Below are 18,647 nucleotides of genomic sequence, written 5' to 3'. Positions count from 1 at the left end.
CAAGGAAGGACTAAACTCAGGAACAAGAAAACGGGACACAGAATGGAATGTTTTTATTTTTTAATTGTTATGTTGTGTTTTAATGTACAGCACTTTGTATCAGCTGTGGTTGTTTTAAAGTGCTTTATAAATAAAGTTGGTATGGTATGGTATGGTATGGTATGGTAACAACAACTTAAGTGGCAGATCAGTTGAAACACATGAGGATGATGAGACATTGCAGGTAATATCACAAAGTTATACTGGTGTCCATGAATACAATAAAAATATGAGGCAACCAAAGTGAGAAACTGAACAAGACATAATAAACCAAGAAAGGCAAACACTAGAGGACTAGGCTAAAAAAAAAAAAAACTAAGTAGAAATGTACAGTGAGCAAAATGCAAGAATAAACTATGAAAGTTAATGCATAGACAAGCTACATGGCAAGGCCTTTTGCACAATTATTTATAGAAGGGACTGAACAAATTATGGTAAGACCATAACTGAATCCAAAACAGCAGATTATAATAATTAAAAAAAGATAAAGGAAATAAAAATTCAGGAATGGGAACACTATGAAAATAGACCTCAAGGAAAGAATTGCGGTATTGTAACGCGTTACAATACCGCGTATTGAAACGCGGTATCTCTACTGGAAATCTCTATCCAGTAGAGATTTCATATCTCTACTGGATATTTCATATCCAGTAGAGGGGTGTAAAGGAGTCAAAAAACGTGAAAAACTAAGACAGGCACTACGTCAACATATTTTAATCAGGTAAAAGCAAGAAGTATCCATCCAAGAATGTACTCAAGTAAGAGTAAAAAAAAAAGTAAAAAATATTTGGTGGAAAGGTTACTCAAGTATTCAAGTAACTATTTATTTGGCAGCAACAGCTAAATAAATGAGTAAAGCAAGTTCTGATAAGTCAGCTCAGTGTCCAGGCAATCAACAGCTATGCTTTGCCGGTAATCAGCAACTCTAATGGGGTTAAAAGTTCACCAAGGGAAGCAATTCAGACCACTAAGGTTAAAACATGAAAGCTCTTCACCACACATGGTGGATTCCACTCCAAATCCACTATCCACAGGCTACAAAACGCACAGAAGGAGCAGTGGTCTGGCGAACATCAGTGCGATCATCAAAGATTAATTATTGCAATATTTCAAAAGATTTCACTCCTAGGAATAGCTAGGATACTGCAAAAATCCCTCAAGCTCCCAGGACTCTGGTAGAGGACCTGAGCTTGAAATGAAGATCCACCTTCTGCCAAGGAGAGAGACGGCTGGGTCAAAGAGTAGCTTTTATATAAATATATATTCACTACAAGAGCCTTGAGCGCATATTTAATGTTAGCAGCAATTTTTACTTTTACTATCTGTATTCTAATTCACTCAAGGGCACCCACACATTGACTTTCTTTAGATCTGTATCTGTAAAAGATTTTGAAAATAATTGATGATTGTCTTTAATTTCACAGTTATGGGATAACGTAGTCTATCAGAAAAAAAAAACATTTTATGATTGTAATATGACAAAGTGTTCAAAGCATATATTATTGTCTCTTGTAAGACAATGTAAAATACTTCCTTGTGGGAGATGAACTATTTTTGTTGCTCAGTGTAAACCTGGAGATACATGGTCACTTCCTCTTTTAAATTCCCATCTTTGATCCTCTTTTTGTGCTCTTTATTCGCATTTATTTGCATTATTCGATTGTAGTGGGAATTTGTGCATTTAATTGGAATTGGAATAATGTGCTTTCTATCTCACTTTTCAGATTATGAGTTTTGCTCCCCAAAAGCAGGGCTTTTAATGTGCTTTCCATTATGAACGTGTTACCTTTAAGGGGACAATCAACTTGAAGTTTCCAGAGAATCAGGTGCTTGAACCGGATGTGTTCCGGGTGGATGCTGCCGCCTTTGGCAGAGTATATAAAGGTATGGGCCGGCACGGTATGACCTCCGTGTTCCCAAACATCCCTGTGGGAGTGTAGTTGAAGCGGCGTCTCTGACGGAGCGGACAGGCGCGAGGTGCGGTTGTTTGTTTTATGTTCTTAATTAGCCTAGCTTCCTCCGGAAACTGTGACGTGCTATGATCAAAGCATGTGGAGAAAGTTTACCTCGCGCTTGATGTGTGGAATATCTAAAGAAGTTCACATGAAAGCTGACAGCAGCCAAGCATAGTTGGTCCCAAATGGAGTTTTAATTGCTTCACCGATTACCTAATTTCCTCTTTCTGACGGCATGAATCTGAGCCAGCCGCCAGGAGAGTCAGCTGGATAGAAAGACAGTTTTTACCGCATTTCTGTGTATTTTGTTAGGTTCTGAGCTCCTATTCTCTGCGGTTCTGTAGTGTCTGTAAATGCACCGTCACTGCTCTGGCAGCCGCCCAGACTGCGCTCAGCCTCCCCGGGTTGAGACCAGTAGCTCCTCATTCCTCCTTCTGTTACCCTGTTCCTCCTCTTCCAGGAGTTCTCATCATGGTGCAGCTGTCTCCATCCCATACCCTGGCTGTGACCCAGGACTCTGCTGATGGGGAGGACAGGCAGGGGGAGCAGCTGGATACTATCAGTAGCCCGAAGGTGGAGAACCTGCCAGAGGGGCTGACCAGCCCTCTGGTCAGTCTGGAGATGTCCACAGCCTACCATGGCTATGAAACATACATAGAAGATGGCCTCATCTGCCTGAAGCACAAAGTCCGTAACTTGGAGAAAAAGAAGGTAAAGTGTCTTTGCTGTGTAGTAGGTGAAAGGGGTCTCCTGCACTGTTCATCATGCATCTTATTTATCCTCAGCTGAAGCTGAAGGACTACCAGAAGAGGCTGAGCCTGGGAGAGGTGCTCAACAAAGATCAGATGGTGAGACCAAGTTGCTAAGCAAATAGGAAATTGAAAAAATTGCAAGTTCTTATTTCCATGTATTCAGATGAGTATACTGTAGGTTGCTGTAGAGAAGTATGACGAGGTGCTCCATAACCTGGAGTTTGCACGGGAGCTGCACAAAACCTTGGATGGTCTTACCCAGAATGTAAGTGTTTTTATGTTTGCTCAGTTCCAGGGTGTTGGGGAGCTACTTTTGTATCTCATGAACTTGATAAATTAACACTTTGACATTCCACCATGAATTTCAATATATTGATATGCATGTAATTTGTATGAAAAATATTTTTTGACACCTTTGTTGCTATTGCCACTGTTATGGCAGTATGGTCTGAAACATAAATTGTGAGAAAATGTATGTGTTTAGGATACACTGCTGCTCTTACTCCTCCCAGGGTTAACTAGAAACAACCAATCAGAGCCAGGAGGCGAGACAAAGCCCTGTCAATCAGTCTTGTGTGGCATTGCTCCTCCATCCCTTTATTCTTGTTTTCTGCTACCGCTGCAGCTTTTCCCCATCAGCAGATCTTATTATGACTGCTCAGGCTAGTTAGCATAGCCACCAATGATGTTGGACATGTGGTTTTTCTGGAAAAGTAAGTTGTTTCACAAGGGTGATTGACAGCGCTAAGACCCTCCTCCTGACTCTGATTGGTTGTTTCTGGTTGGAGTGGTGCGTTTCTTCAGATGGCAATAGTGACTCAGGGAGAAGGTGGAGGAGAGCAATCTTTTCAGATAGATAATCTGTCTCATAACAAACTGTCCTGACATGGTGACAGTTTTAACAAAACATTTTTATAAAAATTACATACTGCAGCTTTGAAGTGAAACTTACTCCCAAATCAACTTTTTTGGCTGATAAACTAAATAGCTTGTGTAAGGTTTTATTTTTGTTTCTGTGCAATTTTTTTTTACATTTTTGTGCAATCATTTTAGTTTGACATTATTTAGCTTAAAACTGTTTTACTACTGGGCTCATGGGTCAAACTGTTTTTGGGCAGTTGAATATTCCTCTTGTTGCAGCAGTACAGTACAATCCCCTCCCAATCCCTCTCTCTCCCTCTGCCGCCTGCCTTGTGGTAAGTCAAGAGCTGTAGCAAGTGTCACTATGGCGAATAGCGACATGACATAGCTTTACTCAGCTTTACAAGTATTTGCAATGTGGACACAGAGTGGAATGGGTCTGCTCTGCTCTGACTGTTGGTGAAGGTTTGGTGTTGAACTGCTGACTGTCAGACTGAGGCAGGAGGAGAAGCTAATGGAGGCTAATAATGGAGGATAATGGCCACTCTCGCTGCTAGCTCAGGACAGACAGACAGGCTGAAGCTGAGCTGCAGAGCGTTGTCACCAACAATACAGTTTCTAGATTTATCACTAGCTGCTGTTTTAAAAAAGTCACTAGGATTCTGAAAAATTGATAAATATAGCAACAAAGTAGATAAGGTGACTCAGTGCTTCTTTTGTCCTGATCACAGGCCTACTTACCCCTCTCTCATCCCCACATTCAGCCTTGGCTCCGTCCACTTTGCTGAATTAAAAAAATATATATCAGATTTGTCAGGTTATGCTTTCAAAGGAGGGTTAGATCCATCCATCCATCCATCCATCCATCCATCCATCCATCCATTTTCTTACGCTGTTATCTCATTGGGGTCGGGAGGAGTGCTGCTGCCTATCTCCACCTGTCGGCGAGCAAGAGGTGGGTTAGTTGCACTTTAAGTTAATTGCTTACATGTTTGCAAAGGAAATCCTATCCTGTTTTGGCGCCCAGGGCAAACAACCCTGCTGGTTCCAAAACTCCACCTTAGAGCATCAGTCCCCAGCCAAGCTCCACCCTGTGGGGGCTGCACTTAACAAACACCTGGTGGAACTGCATGTCTGCTGAGCTTATCATATGAACTACAACACTGTTGCAACAGAATTGTCATAACAACTACAACTTTGTTATGATGTACTGAATGGGGAGTCTCTCCATGATGTTATTAAAGAAACAGAAGCCAAAATCAAAACATTGGATACAGTTGTGAAATCAAGTTTCTTTTAAGATGTTTCTGATATATACATCATTTTTATAACTGAAGGTAACATAGCTACTTGATGGTACCATTTTATAGCACAATGTGCCTGAATGCATAATATGTCCCCCACCCCCACTAAAAGAAAACCTAACCATTATTGAGTTTTGGGGAAAAATGAGATGAATATGAATAGTATTGACATTGAGAATTCTTCTGTAGAGTTTAATTTCTTTGGTATCGACCATGCACATTAACATTTCTGTAAATGCGCCAGAATTAGCCCAAAAGCCATTTTCTTCTGTTGTTCCTGGACAATGAGTGAACATCTTGCCTGCAGTTGCTGAAGACCCAGAGGAAGGTGGTTAAAAAGGAACAAATTGCAAAGATGGAGACTGAGAGGAGGCATCTGGCCCTGGTGCTTCAGTTTCAACACCTTCTTGGTGGCCTACAGCAGGAGCACATAAGGAAAGACGTCATGGCAGGATGCAATCATGCACCCTACATCCCAGCTCACCAGCTGCACAGCCTGGACCAGCTTGCTGCTATGGTGGGGGTCAAAAGGGATGGCAGAATGAGGTGAGGTGCCACTCTTAGACATGGCTTTTCATTTTCTATACTCACTATTTTGAACAACCACAGCCATACTACAAAAATGATCAAAGAATGTCCTTAATTTAGTGTAGTTGCAGGTACTTTTCAACTGTATAGGTTGAAAAGTTTGTCGGCCTGTGGTTGACCCCTCAAGAAGGCAAAACAACACAGAACATTATTGTTGTTGACCAAAATAACTCTTGTTTCAGCCTGACAGCCAAGATTCTGGAAGTAATTATTCCAGTTTTATTCTAGATGATTGGGAGCTGTGTATGTGACACAGCACGGAGTATTGACTTCTTAATACAGCTCCTTGTATTTGTCACAAAATAGATTTTAGTAGTTGTGAATGTGGGCCTCCCTCCCACTCCCCCCCCCAAATCTTCAAGCTGCTTAGTTCTTGCAGCTGAAAGGAAAACATTTTCTGTAATTCATGTTTCAAACAATTTCAAATATAGAGTAGCTTCCCCCATAGGTTGGTTTTGCAGAAAAGTGTAAACTATCTGAAATGCCACCTGTTGACATCTTATAGCTCCTCTTTGCTTTGTGCTGCAGCTTGGCGGAGCAGATGGACCAAGCTGCCCTAGTCTACATAGACCTTCTGGATGGAAAAGACAAACCTGTGGCTGGATCCACATGTGAGTTGTACTACGACAGATAATTATGTCTGGGGAAAAGGCTTTTGAGATTTGTGTTAAGGTACACTTGTTTTGCTTTCGTAGAATAACCAGACTTTAAATGGCGTACTTGATGTTTCAACTCATGATCCCATGTTAAAGATAATTTTTATAATTCAGAAGGAGGGGCTGTGGAAGGATGATGACTTCATGTCTACAAAATTTTATGGGTCAGGACATGACGGAATCAGCTTTCTATGATGTAGACCAGAGTTATGTTCACCTGTGGTGCAGCTGGAACTGGTGGAGAAGGTTGCTCTGCACAAACATCCCTGTCGTCGTTGCAAGTACTTTTCTTGGTAGGAGAGTCGATACCTGATCCAGCTATAGCCCACAGCAGAATTCGGGGAGAAGCTTCTTAGCTGGATTTATGAGAGGAGAGTCATCTGGGATTAATGACCTTTGACCAATTGTCCCATCTCACTTCATTCCATAAACTAACTTATTAGCAACCGGAGCTTAAATTGGCTCCCACTGACCACGCTCGTTAACAGTCGCTCTCCTCTTTTTCACAACAGGCTCTTGGAATTCGCCCAGGTTTAATTTACCTTCTATAATTTGGCATTAAAACAATATTAATACAAGTATTTTGCATTGGGTCTTATTCAATTACTCAAAATGTTTAGACTTCCTTTTTTTAAAGTTTTCCGGCTTGCGGAAGTTTTTATTTTCCCCTTTTTTCGGGAGGCTTGTTTTTCTGTTTTCTTGCCCTTTTTTTTTTTTGCTTTTGTTTTTTCTTGATTAATTCCAAAAAGGAATTGGATTTAAGGCAAGGTTTCATGACACAAAACATTAAAGCACAATCTCGTTGATCTTATTGAAGTTTGATTTTACTGTTGGGTTAGGGTTAGGGATGATCTTGGGTTATCTTGACCCTGAATGCACGCAATCAGATACACAGTCCGCCTGCATCTGTCTGATTATAAGGTGCAGTCACTCTTGTCTTGAATGATAAGAAATTGCATCATGACTTTAGACCCACCATGTAATCCTGTGTAGATGCATCTAATAAATGTCTGGAGAGGAATGAGCTGACTGGTGTCTCCTTAATCAGAAAAGAAAGAAGAAAAACTTCTGAGAGAACATGATCTACTGCATGAAGTTTGCATTTTCCTAAGAGGCAGTGAGGGATGTAAATGACTTTGAGCATTACATCATATTATGATGTTAATCCAGGGTATCTCTCTTTATATTATAAGCCTGGTTGTCCACCAGGCTTTGCCCCCAACTCCCCAAACCAGGCTTAGGTTTTTTTTTGTTGTTGTTGTTTTTTTTCCATCTATTGTTTTTTGCACATCAGGAACAGTAATGGGAAAGACTAAGATCAGTTTGTAACTGATGCATTGAACTAGGCATGAGGGCATGCTCACCAACTGTGCTTACACCTGCCCATTGGCTTCACATGATATTATTTAAAAATTATGATGCCTACTCGTGCACCTCTGAATTTGTACCTTAACTTTTCTTTACTTAACAAAAACACTGTGGGCTGCTGGTGAACTGCACTGACCACCAGACTTGGCAGGATTTCTGGTGGACAGCTCAGGAATAGAACTGTAATATTAATAAAAAACATACCTGGAGTAGTGTTTTGGTTGTTGTCCACTGGTGTGGACTGGTGATGTGTCCAGAGTCTATTCTGCATCTTGCACCAGCTGCATCAGCTGGGGATGTGCACTAGTCCACACACTACTACCCTACAAGGATTAGGCAGGTTCACTGATGGATAAATCATGTTTTTGCTGTAAGTGGCATTTCAAATGTAGTTTTCAAACATTGTTGCCCTGTGGAGAGCGACAGGTGGCACTCTCAACCAAAGTTACCATGCTGTGATATTTATAGAATTAAATCATTGGCTCACTATGCTAGAAGCTTTTTAATGTTTTAAAATCATAACTTTTTGAAAATTTTGGTATGCCTTTGGTAACCTGTCTGTGTTACTTCAGATAAGCTGCTGAAAGATGAGCTCATCAGACTGTTGAAGTACAATTTCTTCAGTTGTCTCCCACCTCCACCCACCAAGGCTCCAGAGTTGTCTCCGACTTCAGCCAACCCGAGTGGTAAGATCATGGTTGCATAAATGTTGAACCAGGAAGTGGACTTCAACATTTTTAGAAACTCGGGGCCCATATTTGCCTCTAACCAGGTATGTTCAGATTTCATAAAGCTATTGGAGCTGGATTTTTTTTTTTTGGTTTGCCTTGTTGTCAAACTTTGTCTGCTTTTTATGCAGATTTCTACAACAAAAAGTGTTTTATAGGATTAAAAATGGTTTACTTTTAAATGCATAGGATCTGGAAGACTATTCCAGAAAATATAGTAGACCAAGGAGACTGAAAAACTAACAGGTCAACAAAATTTTGAATAATACAAAAGGTGAGGGAACAAAGAGAGGTGTGTGTGTACATGTATGTATGTATGTATGTATGTATGTATGTGTATGCATAAAGGGAACCCAGTATACTTTAGGTGCCCAAAGTGGGTCCTGGAGGGCCAGCATCCTGCATGTTCTAGTTCTCTCCCTGGTGGTAGAAACAACCTTCTCAGCAGGTCAATGTTCTTCTCAGGACTTCTACTGAGCCATCATTTGATCCAGGTGTGTTAAACCAGGGAGAGAACTAGAACTTGCAGGATGCCGGCCCTCCAGGACCCACTTTGGGTGTAGATACTTCACTTTCACATGTCTGTGTTCTTTTTCTGCTTCTTGGCATACTTGCAGTTGAGGTATGAAGTAGCTGTAATTAAGCCTGATCATTGCCTTCCTGTTCAGTTCCACTCAAAGACCTTTGACCTCTTCATGAAACAAGATGTCCAGTTATCTTGTATTTTTGCTTCTGACATTTATGCATACAAAAATGGAAAATTGCAATCATGATTTTTTTTCTTTTGTGCCCTGCTGTCAGCCTTAAAGTCGATGCCTAAAGAAAATTCAAAGGAGGTAAAAACATTCATTCTCTTTTCACCTGTGTAGTTTTCTGTGACTGCAGTTATACTCAAAAACCTGCTTACCTATTGGGTTTACCTCAGCTTTTCAACAAGCTCTACCTGACTGATTTGGAGATTTTGAACAGTCAGAACTGGAAGGAGGATTTTCAGGCTGTGAGGGAGCAGGAGCCTCCAGATAGCTGGGATTCAGAATTCGCAGATGGACCTCTGTCACCCCAAATTGCAGTTAACAAACCATGGAAAGGGGCCGCCACTTTCATACCTAAGGTTGTCCAAGTCCCCTCTAAAAAACGCTCTACTGAAAGCAAACAGGTGAGCTTGAACATGTCCAGAATAGATTCAACTTACAAAATAAATGACTCTTTCAATTTCTATATCTAAAGTTCACCTAAAATGTTGTTTGCTAATGATTATGCGACTTTATAAAATTATCTCCAGAGAAAAGAGAAGAAAACCAAAGGAGAGAAAAATGCCAAGTTGGTGAGTGTGTAACATCTAACTGACTGAAGAACTTTCTCCATGCTTCTCTGCTGTGAGACTATTTCTGGTTCCCTATAGCCCAACCAAATGAATTTACTGGTGGAAGTTTTCAGCTCCCCCTCTGCCTTACCCAAAGACCCCGTACTGCGGAAGCAGCACCTTGAGGACCTCATGACTAAGATCCATGGCTCCTTCACTTTCATGCAGGTGGTCTTTAACTGTGTGTAAATCTAATGAGTTGGGATAATTCATTTTCCTGTTTCCCAATGAAGGTGAGCAGATGTTCATCTTGACAGAACAAGATGAAAACCTCCAACTGAACAGTTTCCTGAACAGTTCAGGAAACTGCAGCTGCAGAAACTGGAACTTGTTTATAGCTCTAATGAATGTATCATGCACACAGTGTACTGGTCTCTGAACATGTAAACATAAAGAACATCAGTACTCTAGTTTGAGAATAATACTAGTAATTGTTTTACTGGTAATATGTGAAATGACCAAAATTACCCAGAGGAGAGGGAAGATTTTGTTGGAACCTGAGTATATCAAACTGATCACTATAGCATTGAGTTGGGCCACATTAAGTCAGCCTGCTGGAGTTTAAAACTACATATTAGCATCAGCAAGTTGAGTGATAAATGAACTGAAGTGAATGCCTCTTCATCATAGCACCTGTTAAAGAGATGCATATACCAGAACATCCTAAAAAACATCTGAAAAATGTTTAGATGTTTGGTCATTAATTTCATAAAGGTGAATCTTTCTGTTTTTATATAGATTCTTACACTTGGCTGAAAATGAGCATCCAAAATGCAGTGTCTCAGAAAATGTAAATTTTATATACCGATTATAAAAAGGATAATTTAAACACTAATATCAAGCTTCTGAAAATAATGTTCATGTTTATCAATGCGCCATGGCAAAGTGACCGTCAGCCTGCGGTCCTGCTGAGGTGTGATAGAATCCAGATTGCTTTAACTCCCTTCAGATCATCTGACCTGTTGGGTCTGGTGTCTCATCATTCACTGGTAAATAAACCAGCTGTTGTTTACAGGACTCCCTCCTAGATGGTGAGACCTCTGTGACCAACGGTACTCCCAAGCTAAATAGGCGCTCATCTGGAGCACTTTCTCCTCTAGGTAACAGAAACACAGCCAGTCAGTTTTGTGGTTGTTTTTGTCATTTTTCACACTGATTTAATCACATTTATGGGTGGTTAATGATTAAAAATGCCATAGTAGCAATGTGCTGTGCTTAGGTTTTGTTGTGGTCAGAAGCTTGCATACATTCTTTGTGGGCATAAATGGTATATTTCGACTTATGATGATGTAGGGGAACTGTTTGGGTGGATGTCAGACCCTCGTATCATCCTCATGGAGTCTTTGTCTGGTAGTTTAAGAAGAAACATGGTAGTATTCTGGTAGTTCTTCTCTTGGAGTCAACAGTCCAGCTGCCAGGTTATTATCCTCCCACAGTCCTTGTGATCTTAAGTTTTGTCTGTAAAACCACCTGCTGCTACAGTTTACTCAACTGTTTTCAATATCTGGTGTATCACAATTAGGATAGATCGGTCTTATTTGACACTGTATTTTATTTTTCTTAGACGGGCAATTCAAAGTGAGCAGGACCAGAATCTATTAAGATGAGGAACCATAGTGTTGATCGCTAGGGCTGAAATTGATGACATCTTTTTATCATTTGAACCTATTCTGTTCTTTAATTTTTTCCAACAACCAGCCCAGGGATGCTTGAGAAGCCCTTCTGATATCCTGGCCAAAACAATGCATGTAAGATTGTATTTTCTTATTTGTATTATTAATGTGTTGGTCACTCTAATTTGTATAACAGGGCACTCTAGTGTGTGCCCTGTTCTTCTGTAATTATCCATATGTTATAGAATAATTTTAATTTCTTGGTTTTCCACATTCAGTCTACCCCACTACCTCCCAGGCTGAAGGAGCACAAAGCCAGTGTGACAATTGGGGATCCAAATGTGGAGACTAGAGCCCTGGAGCCTTCCTCAAACAACCACTCCCAAGTAAGTTCCAATGCTTTTACACCAAACTGGCTCAGAATTTTCTTCTTTTACTCTGGTTACATCGTCGTCTTGTTGTAGGAGTCACTAAAGCTGGCTGACAGAAAGGGGTATTCCTCACCACCACTTTTCCATGTGGAGGCTACCATTGCAGACCAGGAAGAGAAGAACTGTCCATGTGTAAAGTAGACTTCTTAGGTCAAGTTGACAGAAAATGACTCTAAAGCATTATTTATTAATAAATGAACACCAACACATTGAATCTTTCTCAGACTCCAGGAACCGAGTCAGGAAAGCAGTCTCCCTGTAACGGGCTGAGATCCAACACCTCCACTCCACCTCAAGGAGACTCTTTCTCTACTCCTCCCATGAGGCGAGCTCTCACTACGCCTCAGTTTCACTCTGTAAGTTTTTCACAACTTAATCCACTAACCTCTGTCGTATATCTCTAAGACTTTTGAACCTACATACCCTGATTCTGCTGTAACACTAAAATTTCCCCACTCTGGGACAATAAAGGATATTTCTATTCCATTTCATCAGTTGCTGCTGAGTCTGATTCACTGACTGATTCACTGTCCTGCACTCTGGAGGTCCCTTTTTCATCACTCTGAGACTTTGGAGTTATTCGCGCACACACACACACACACACATATACTAATATATAGACACATATATATATATATATATATAGACACATATTATTCCTGGTGATGAGGTTTACAGAGAACAAATTGAGGATGGTTTTGGCTTTAATGATGGTCTAGAATAATTTAATACAACTTTACAAGAGATTTATAGTCTCTCCGTCCCTCAAAATATGAAAACCTGAAAAGACTTTTAAGTTTTCGCTGTTCTCTCTCTCTCTCTCTCTCTCTCTCTTTTTTTTATTTATTTAAAGCATCTTTGAAATGAGACAAATGTAGGCTTTAATCCTTTTCTATCACACTTTGTACTGTGACCTTAAGTTCAGGGGTCAGACTTGCATCCTCCAGGCTACAGTGAGCTTCATCTGCCTCCGTTTCATCTTTTGTCCTTTCACCAAAGCTCTGTTTCTATGAAGCCATCTTCTTCCAAGCCCCAATATTGTAAGATCAATGATTTTACACCTCATTTTTCATTTTATACTTTGGGCATGTTCACTAGTTTTGTGAGAAGTCATTTGTTCTGAGAAGCAGGGCCAGGCCAAGGCATAAGCAAATTACATGGCTGCTTAGGGCTCCAGGGTTACTAGGGGGCCCCGTAAACTTGAAGTTTTCAGGCCAATCACTGATTGCGGATCTTTAAGATGCCTTATCTGCCAGTTCCGATTTTGGAAGATGCCAAATTTCTTTGCCGCTAAATATAGCAAGAAATTGGCCGAGTTGCTGCAGTTAATAATTGTAGTGATTATTAACTGCAAACATGCAGACATGACCTGGTGGGCTGGTCTGTCAGCCAAACCTCTCACTGTAGAGCAGAAGAGGACAGTGGGTGATATTTTAAACCTTTATTGAGGTAGATGAAATCGGTGGATAAGATTGATTTTACATGTGTTGGCTAGGCTTGTTGCGATTAAACGATAAATCAATTGATCACCTGATAAATTAAAATGAAGTTTATAATAAAATGAAGGCAATAATATTGCTTGTTTTTTGTCATGTCTTTCTCTTTCTACTGACAAAAGCTTCACTCCAGTTACTCTTGTTTTCTTGGTAACAGCTCGGTACACGGGGAGTTAAAGTCCTCAGATGAACTCTGTACACAGTAGCGATGACGGCGACAAAAGTTGAATTATTTTCAACTTTCTTGTGTCGCATCATTGGCCTCGTGCCCGTCTACGTGTACGAACTCAAACGCCATAGGAAATGAAGGGGAGGGAGCAGCGATGTCTCCCACCACTGTGTGACCATTACCTCAATTACCTGCCAGGTTCCTGGTCTCCAACCACAGAGCGTAGCATAAAGCTCGGTGAGGAGGAGTGAGCCAGGAAAACGCAGGTTTAGAAGCCAAACGTGACGGTTGCAGTCAGGGATCATTTTGGATTCAAACCGACTGACCATGGTGAACCACTGAACCCTTTGGAGCCGCTACATTGTAAAACGGTAGCAACTAAACAATATCTGCACCTAAAATGTACCAATACAGGTTTCTCCCCACCTCCATCACCAGAGGATGAGAATGTGAACAGTGCATAATGCAAACCCTCTAAACTCCACTCACAATTTTTTATATTTAAAAGGTTTTCCAGTTCTAGTGTTCTTTCGAAATTAGTTTATTGGCCTCTGAGAGGGTGTATTTGCATTGTTATGCAAATTTTATGCTATTAACAATTGTTTCAAATGACAATATTATCGTTTACTGCAATAATGTCTAGGAAAATTTGTTGCCAAGCAAAATTGATCATGATAGGCCTGGTTTTGGCTCATCACTGATCTCCCAAAGTTCTGAAAATGGGTGCTGAAAAATTGGAAGACTGATGAATATATTCTATAAGATACAAGGATATAGAGAGAACAGCACTGTCAGAGATGCAATAAGTTTATAGCAGGTGTGTGAATGATCTAATCATCTGAGTTTTGATTTCAGCCCAAAACTGAATTTTTCTTAGGGCCCCACAGAAAACCTTGACCAATTTCCTCAGCCCTCTTTTGTCAATTTCATATTTTCTGCAGGTCTTCAAGGTGGCCACATCTCCACCCCAAAATGGAGAACTGCACTTCAAATCCCACACTGCAGTCTGTTCCGGGCTCAAGTACAGCACCGCCAGCACCCAAACACCCCCGGAGTTTGCACCCCCAGATGATGAGCCTCAGATGGGTATGTGCAGACTCACGCAGCCTATAAAGTATTGGCAAAATTCATCACTTTGTTACTGCATGGAATTTGTTTCTCCACGTAGTGTATCAGTCAGAATACTCGGCTGTTAACGGTGGACAGATGTTCCTGTCCCCTGGCCAGACAGGTGGAGGTTTGAATCGAAGCAGTCAGTCCTACAGTAGAGGATCTGTCAGAGGTATGGCACGTGGTGGCAAGGGACTGGCTCATAACCACCGGTCCTCTGGTTGGCACAGAGGTATCCAGCCTCGGCTCACTTCCTTTCTTTCCCCCACCCTGCATGTTTAACTTCTCAATGATCTGTTCTGATTAAGGAATGCAATAAACATGACTGTTCTTTAAAAGTTAAAATGATTTTTCCTGAGGTTTCCCTGGTTGATTTCTTCTTTTCAGGAGGATCCTACATCCCTCCCGCTCACCTCAGGGAGTCTGTTCCTCTTCTCTATCCAGCTAGAGTAAGTCAGTATCTAAGCTTTGTGATCCTAGATGAACTCTGATGGAATGCATCCCAAACGGGTATAGAGATAATCCATCTTATTAGACCAATCAGAAGGACATATCCAACTGATTCTGAGGGCAAACAAAACCATTCTCCTTAGATTCATGCAAACATTTTAGGTTGATGTTTGACATTGTCGATCATTCTCCATGGATTTTTCCCCCCCTGCTAAGAAAATAAATTTAAAGTATACTAGTTTTAAAACTTAACATGTCTTGATTGAAATGGCCTAATTATAGTTTTAAAATCAGTAAATTATTCTGGCCTATTGATCTTTATGTTACCTGTAGTTACAGCAGATGGTTTGCTAAGATCTTTTGAACTGCCTTTTGTCTGTGTGGGAAAAAATCAGGAGAAGTTCTAGCTTTTCATACTCATCTGTGAAAAGCTGTAAACACAACAGGAGTTCCTGGCTTTAGAGAGAGGGTCAGAGATAGCTCCTGGTTGGAGGAGCAAAGATACGCCTTATTTGAATAAATTAAAGATAAGAATACGTCTTTTACTATAAAACTTTCTACACAGAAGTAACAAATTAGATTTGCTCTCGCAATTCTCCAAAGACACCTTTGCACGTCTTTGCTTTTCTTTCTTTCATCCATCTTTCCATTTATGTCAGGTAAATGAATGTATGTCTCTGTTGTTCTGCAGTTTCTGTTGTAATTTTATGCGTTGTCTTCTATTGGATTAAACTGCAATTCTGTGACGTCTGCACTCGTTGTTTTTGTGTGGCTACACGTGGCCCGCCGGGAGAACCTGGAATCAGAAGGAGATCGAGCCAAAGAGTTTCTTTATTAGATGTTATAACTTAAAATCTTCTTCAACGCCCCCTAAGCATTTGTTCTCTTCTCAGGACTCAGGATATCAACATGTATACAGGCGAGGAGGAGGAAGGCACAGCTCTGGTAAGAACTTCAGGCAAAATCCATTCCTCATTCCAGCATGATCTCCCTCTACCTGCTGAATTACATCTCAAAAATTATGATGTATAAAAATGCAATATGTCTAGCCAGTCATCTCCAAGTGAAACTCTTCTAGAATCATCATGGAGGGATGTATTCCAAGCCTTTGTTTCTTGTAATTTTGATGATTTTGTCTACAGCTAATAAAAAAAAAAAAAAATAAAAAAAAACAGAATTTAGTGTCACAGAAAATTAGAATACTGTGAGAAAGATGATTAATGGAAACTTATGGTGCCACACCATAATCAGCTGATTAACTGAAAACTCCTGCAAAGAGTCATTAAACACTTAAAAGCTGCGTTTAGCTCGGTGTCCAGTTCAGAGATGATACTCCTGGGGAATTTTTTTTTCTTTTCGTGAATGATTTTTAGTTACCTTTCTGATGCACGCTATGCAGGTGAGCAGACATTTTCAACTACACATAGCGGTCAGGTGTGTGAATTGTAATTTGTCAAAATGATGGCTGGCCTGCAGGTTTTTCCCGCCAGCCTTCCGAATGGACAATGACTCTACGCATACAGTCAGAGTGGTTACAAAGTGGCATAAGGTGTTTTTGTGGGCATCACAAAGCCCTGACCTCAGTCCTGTGGAGAAGTTGTGGGCAGATCTGAAAAGGTGCTTCCAGCCAGGAGGCCTACAAATCTGACTGCTGGAGTTCTGACCCATCCCTCCTGACAGAACTGGTGGAACTCAACTGTTGAAAGAAAACTCAAAGATGTGATCCAAGTTATACAGTTTAAATCACAATTATCCCTGATACTGAACAAATGTGAATACCCTTCTGAAAGCTACAAAACATCTCTTTAGAAAATTCTTTGCTGCGTTTTCACTCATTTAGAAATAATTTTGGTAATTCTAACTGACTTAAAACAAAAGTTTGGTGTGATTTTAACTTCACAGTGAGAAAGAAATGTCTCTCTTTTCAGTCTGTGTGAACTTCTAGTTTCAGTTGTATGTGTTACTTTACCCTACAATTGTAAGTAACCTTCTCAGGGATGGTTGCTGCAGCAACCAGCCTTTTCAGGGATAGGTCAGAGGGCATTTTATATCCTATCCTCAGTGTGGGGTGTGTCACTGACTGTGACACTTGGCAGGTCAGCTGTCTTCCTATAATTGGGTAGGCTTCACAATATTTATGCAAGAGACATTTATTGAGTTTTCAATAGAATTTTCTGATATGTTTATGTGCTGGAGGCCCTATTGAAAGTAGCAAAGCAATGACTGTAATGAATCTTTAGTTCTCTTTTGAATGGAATTGATGAATGAAATATTCTAATTTGCTCATAATCACTTGTGTATATTTCCTCCACAATCTGCAAGAAAGTCTCAATTTGTTCATCACTTAAAAATAAAAAACAACTCTACGTGTTGTGTTAAACTGACGCTACCATATTCATGAAGGCTGTTGCTTCATAAGACTCACTATTACCTGAAATATCAGATGATATAAGATCAGCTGTTTATCTGAAGTTGCCATCAACATGTTGACGTCCTCAAGGTCTAAAATGATCTTTTACTTGTTTCTGAGCAGCAGCCTGGAGTGACTCTTCCCAGGTGAGCAGTCCAGACCGGGACGGAGCCTTTACTGTTGTGGACTCTGGTCATGGGGATTCCTTATCTGTGTCGACAGTGGAGGTCCCACTGACCCCACACAGCCATCCGCCTACAGCCTTACTCCCCATGCCGCTTTACCCACTCTCGCAGCCACTGCGTGTGGCCTTCACTGCCTCTCGCACCGCCAACTTTGCACCCGGCAACCTTGACCAGCCCATTGTGTTCGACCAACTGCATAGCAACCTGGGGGAGATGTACGACACCCACATTGGTCGGTTCACCTGTCCTGCGAACGGAACGTACGTTTTCATCTTTCACATCCTGAAGCTGGCCATCAGCGTCCCACTCTATGTTAACCTCATGCGCAACGAGGAGGTGATGGTCTCTGCGTATGCCAATGATGGAGCCCCTGATCATGAGACTGCCAGCAACCATGCCATTTTGCCTCTTTTCCAGGGAGACCAGGTGTGGCTCAGGCTGCACCGTGGTGCCATCTATGGCAGCACGTGGAAGTACAGCACGTTTTCAGGCTTCTTGCTTTATCAGGACTGAACTGGTGAAGGCTAGATGGCCACCTTCCTCCAGCATGGTTTGCTTACAGCTTACATTTCAGAACTGGTCAGGCAGCATACCTGTGTATCAAATGTATGAAAACCAAAAACTGTTCCCAACTAGATGGTGCTGTGTATGCTCAAAGCCATTTCCATTTGGGAAGTTAAAAATGGCTGTGATGAATCCATACAGTTACTGTAGTCAACCATATTTTTTCTTTTGCCTTTTTGTCTGATGCTGGCTCAGCTGGACCGAGCTGTCGTCACGGAGATGTTAAACCCACAGGTCCTGCAAGTACAGAACAACAAGGTGGCCACTCTTATGGAGTGTTCTAAATGTGTTTTGTTTTTTTTTCTGAATGGCTTTTGAAAGATTTTCAGGCCATGTTGAGTGAATGACTTCCTCATCAGGGACATTACTGGCATCATTCTGCTGGAGCCTGGTCTCTAAAGAATTCCTGCTGATGTGAAAACGTACAGCTAAGGAGAGGAGTTGTTTTTTGGTGGTGGGTATGGTGTACACGAGATCAGAAGGTAGTGCTGCTGACATGACTGTGTCAAGAGGTCCTTTGTTGCCTAAATAAAATATAAGCAGTATCCTTTGAGTCATTAGTTTTCTGTAAAGGCTACAGGGTGGTTTATGGTGCAGTTGTAATT

At 41.0% G+C, this 18,647-nt stretch overlaps 1 protein-coding gene across 5 annotated transcripts; it reads left to right on the top strand.

The window, feature by feature from the left end:
* The first annotated feature begins 1,679 nt into the window (after window positions 1-1,679).
* On the top strand, window positions 1,680-18,595 carry caprin2 (caprin family member 2). Of its 5 annotated transcripts, none has more exons than XM_016663575.1 (21): window positions 1,724-2,016; window positions 2,455-2,705; window positions 2,780-2,842; window positions 2,925-3,011; window positions 5,219-5,457; window positions 6,028-6,110; window positions 8,096-8,209; window positions 9,053-9,087; window positions 9,177-9,407; window positions 9,534-9,575; window positions 9,654-9,782; window positions 10,630-10,714; window positions 11,313-11,362; window positions 11,506-11,613; window positions 11,692-11,790; window positions 11,883-12,014; window positions 14,265-14,409; window positions 14,492-14,665; window positions 14,821-14,882; window positions 15,777-15,828; window positions 17,420-18,595. In XM_016663575.1, exons 2-21 carry the CDS (start codon window positions 2,466-2,468, stop codon window positions 17,989-17,991), a joined length of 2,742 nt encoding a protein of 913 aa, XP_016519061.1. In that variant the 5' UTR covers window positions 1,724-2,016; window positions 2,455-2,465; the 3' UTR covers window positions 17,992-18,595. The 5 variants fall into 5 exon arrangements, with proteins under 5 accessions (XP_016519063.1, XP_016519061.1, XP_016519062.1 ...); XM_007577156.2 differs by having other exon boundaries at window positions 1,737-2,016; window positions 17,417-18,595; XM_007577157.2 differs by having other exon boundaries at window positions 1,833-2,016; window positions 14,492-14,605; window positions 17,417-18,595.
* The last annotated feature ends 52 nt before the right edge of the window (window positions 18,596-18,647 follow it).

This window comes from Poecilia formosa, unplaced genomic scaffold, assembly GCF_000485575.1.
Source record: "Poecilia formosa unplaced genomic scaffold, Poecilia_formosa-5.1.2 Scaffold429, whole genome shotgun sequence".
NCBI classification, from domain to species: domain Eukaryota; kingdom Metazoa; phylum Chordata; class Actinopteri; order Cyprinodontiformes; family Poeciliidae; genus Poecilia; species Poecilia formosa.
Note: the sequence above shows the minus strand (reverse complement) of the source record. Positions and strands in the feature narration are given on the sequence as shown.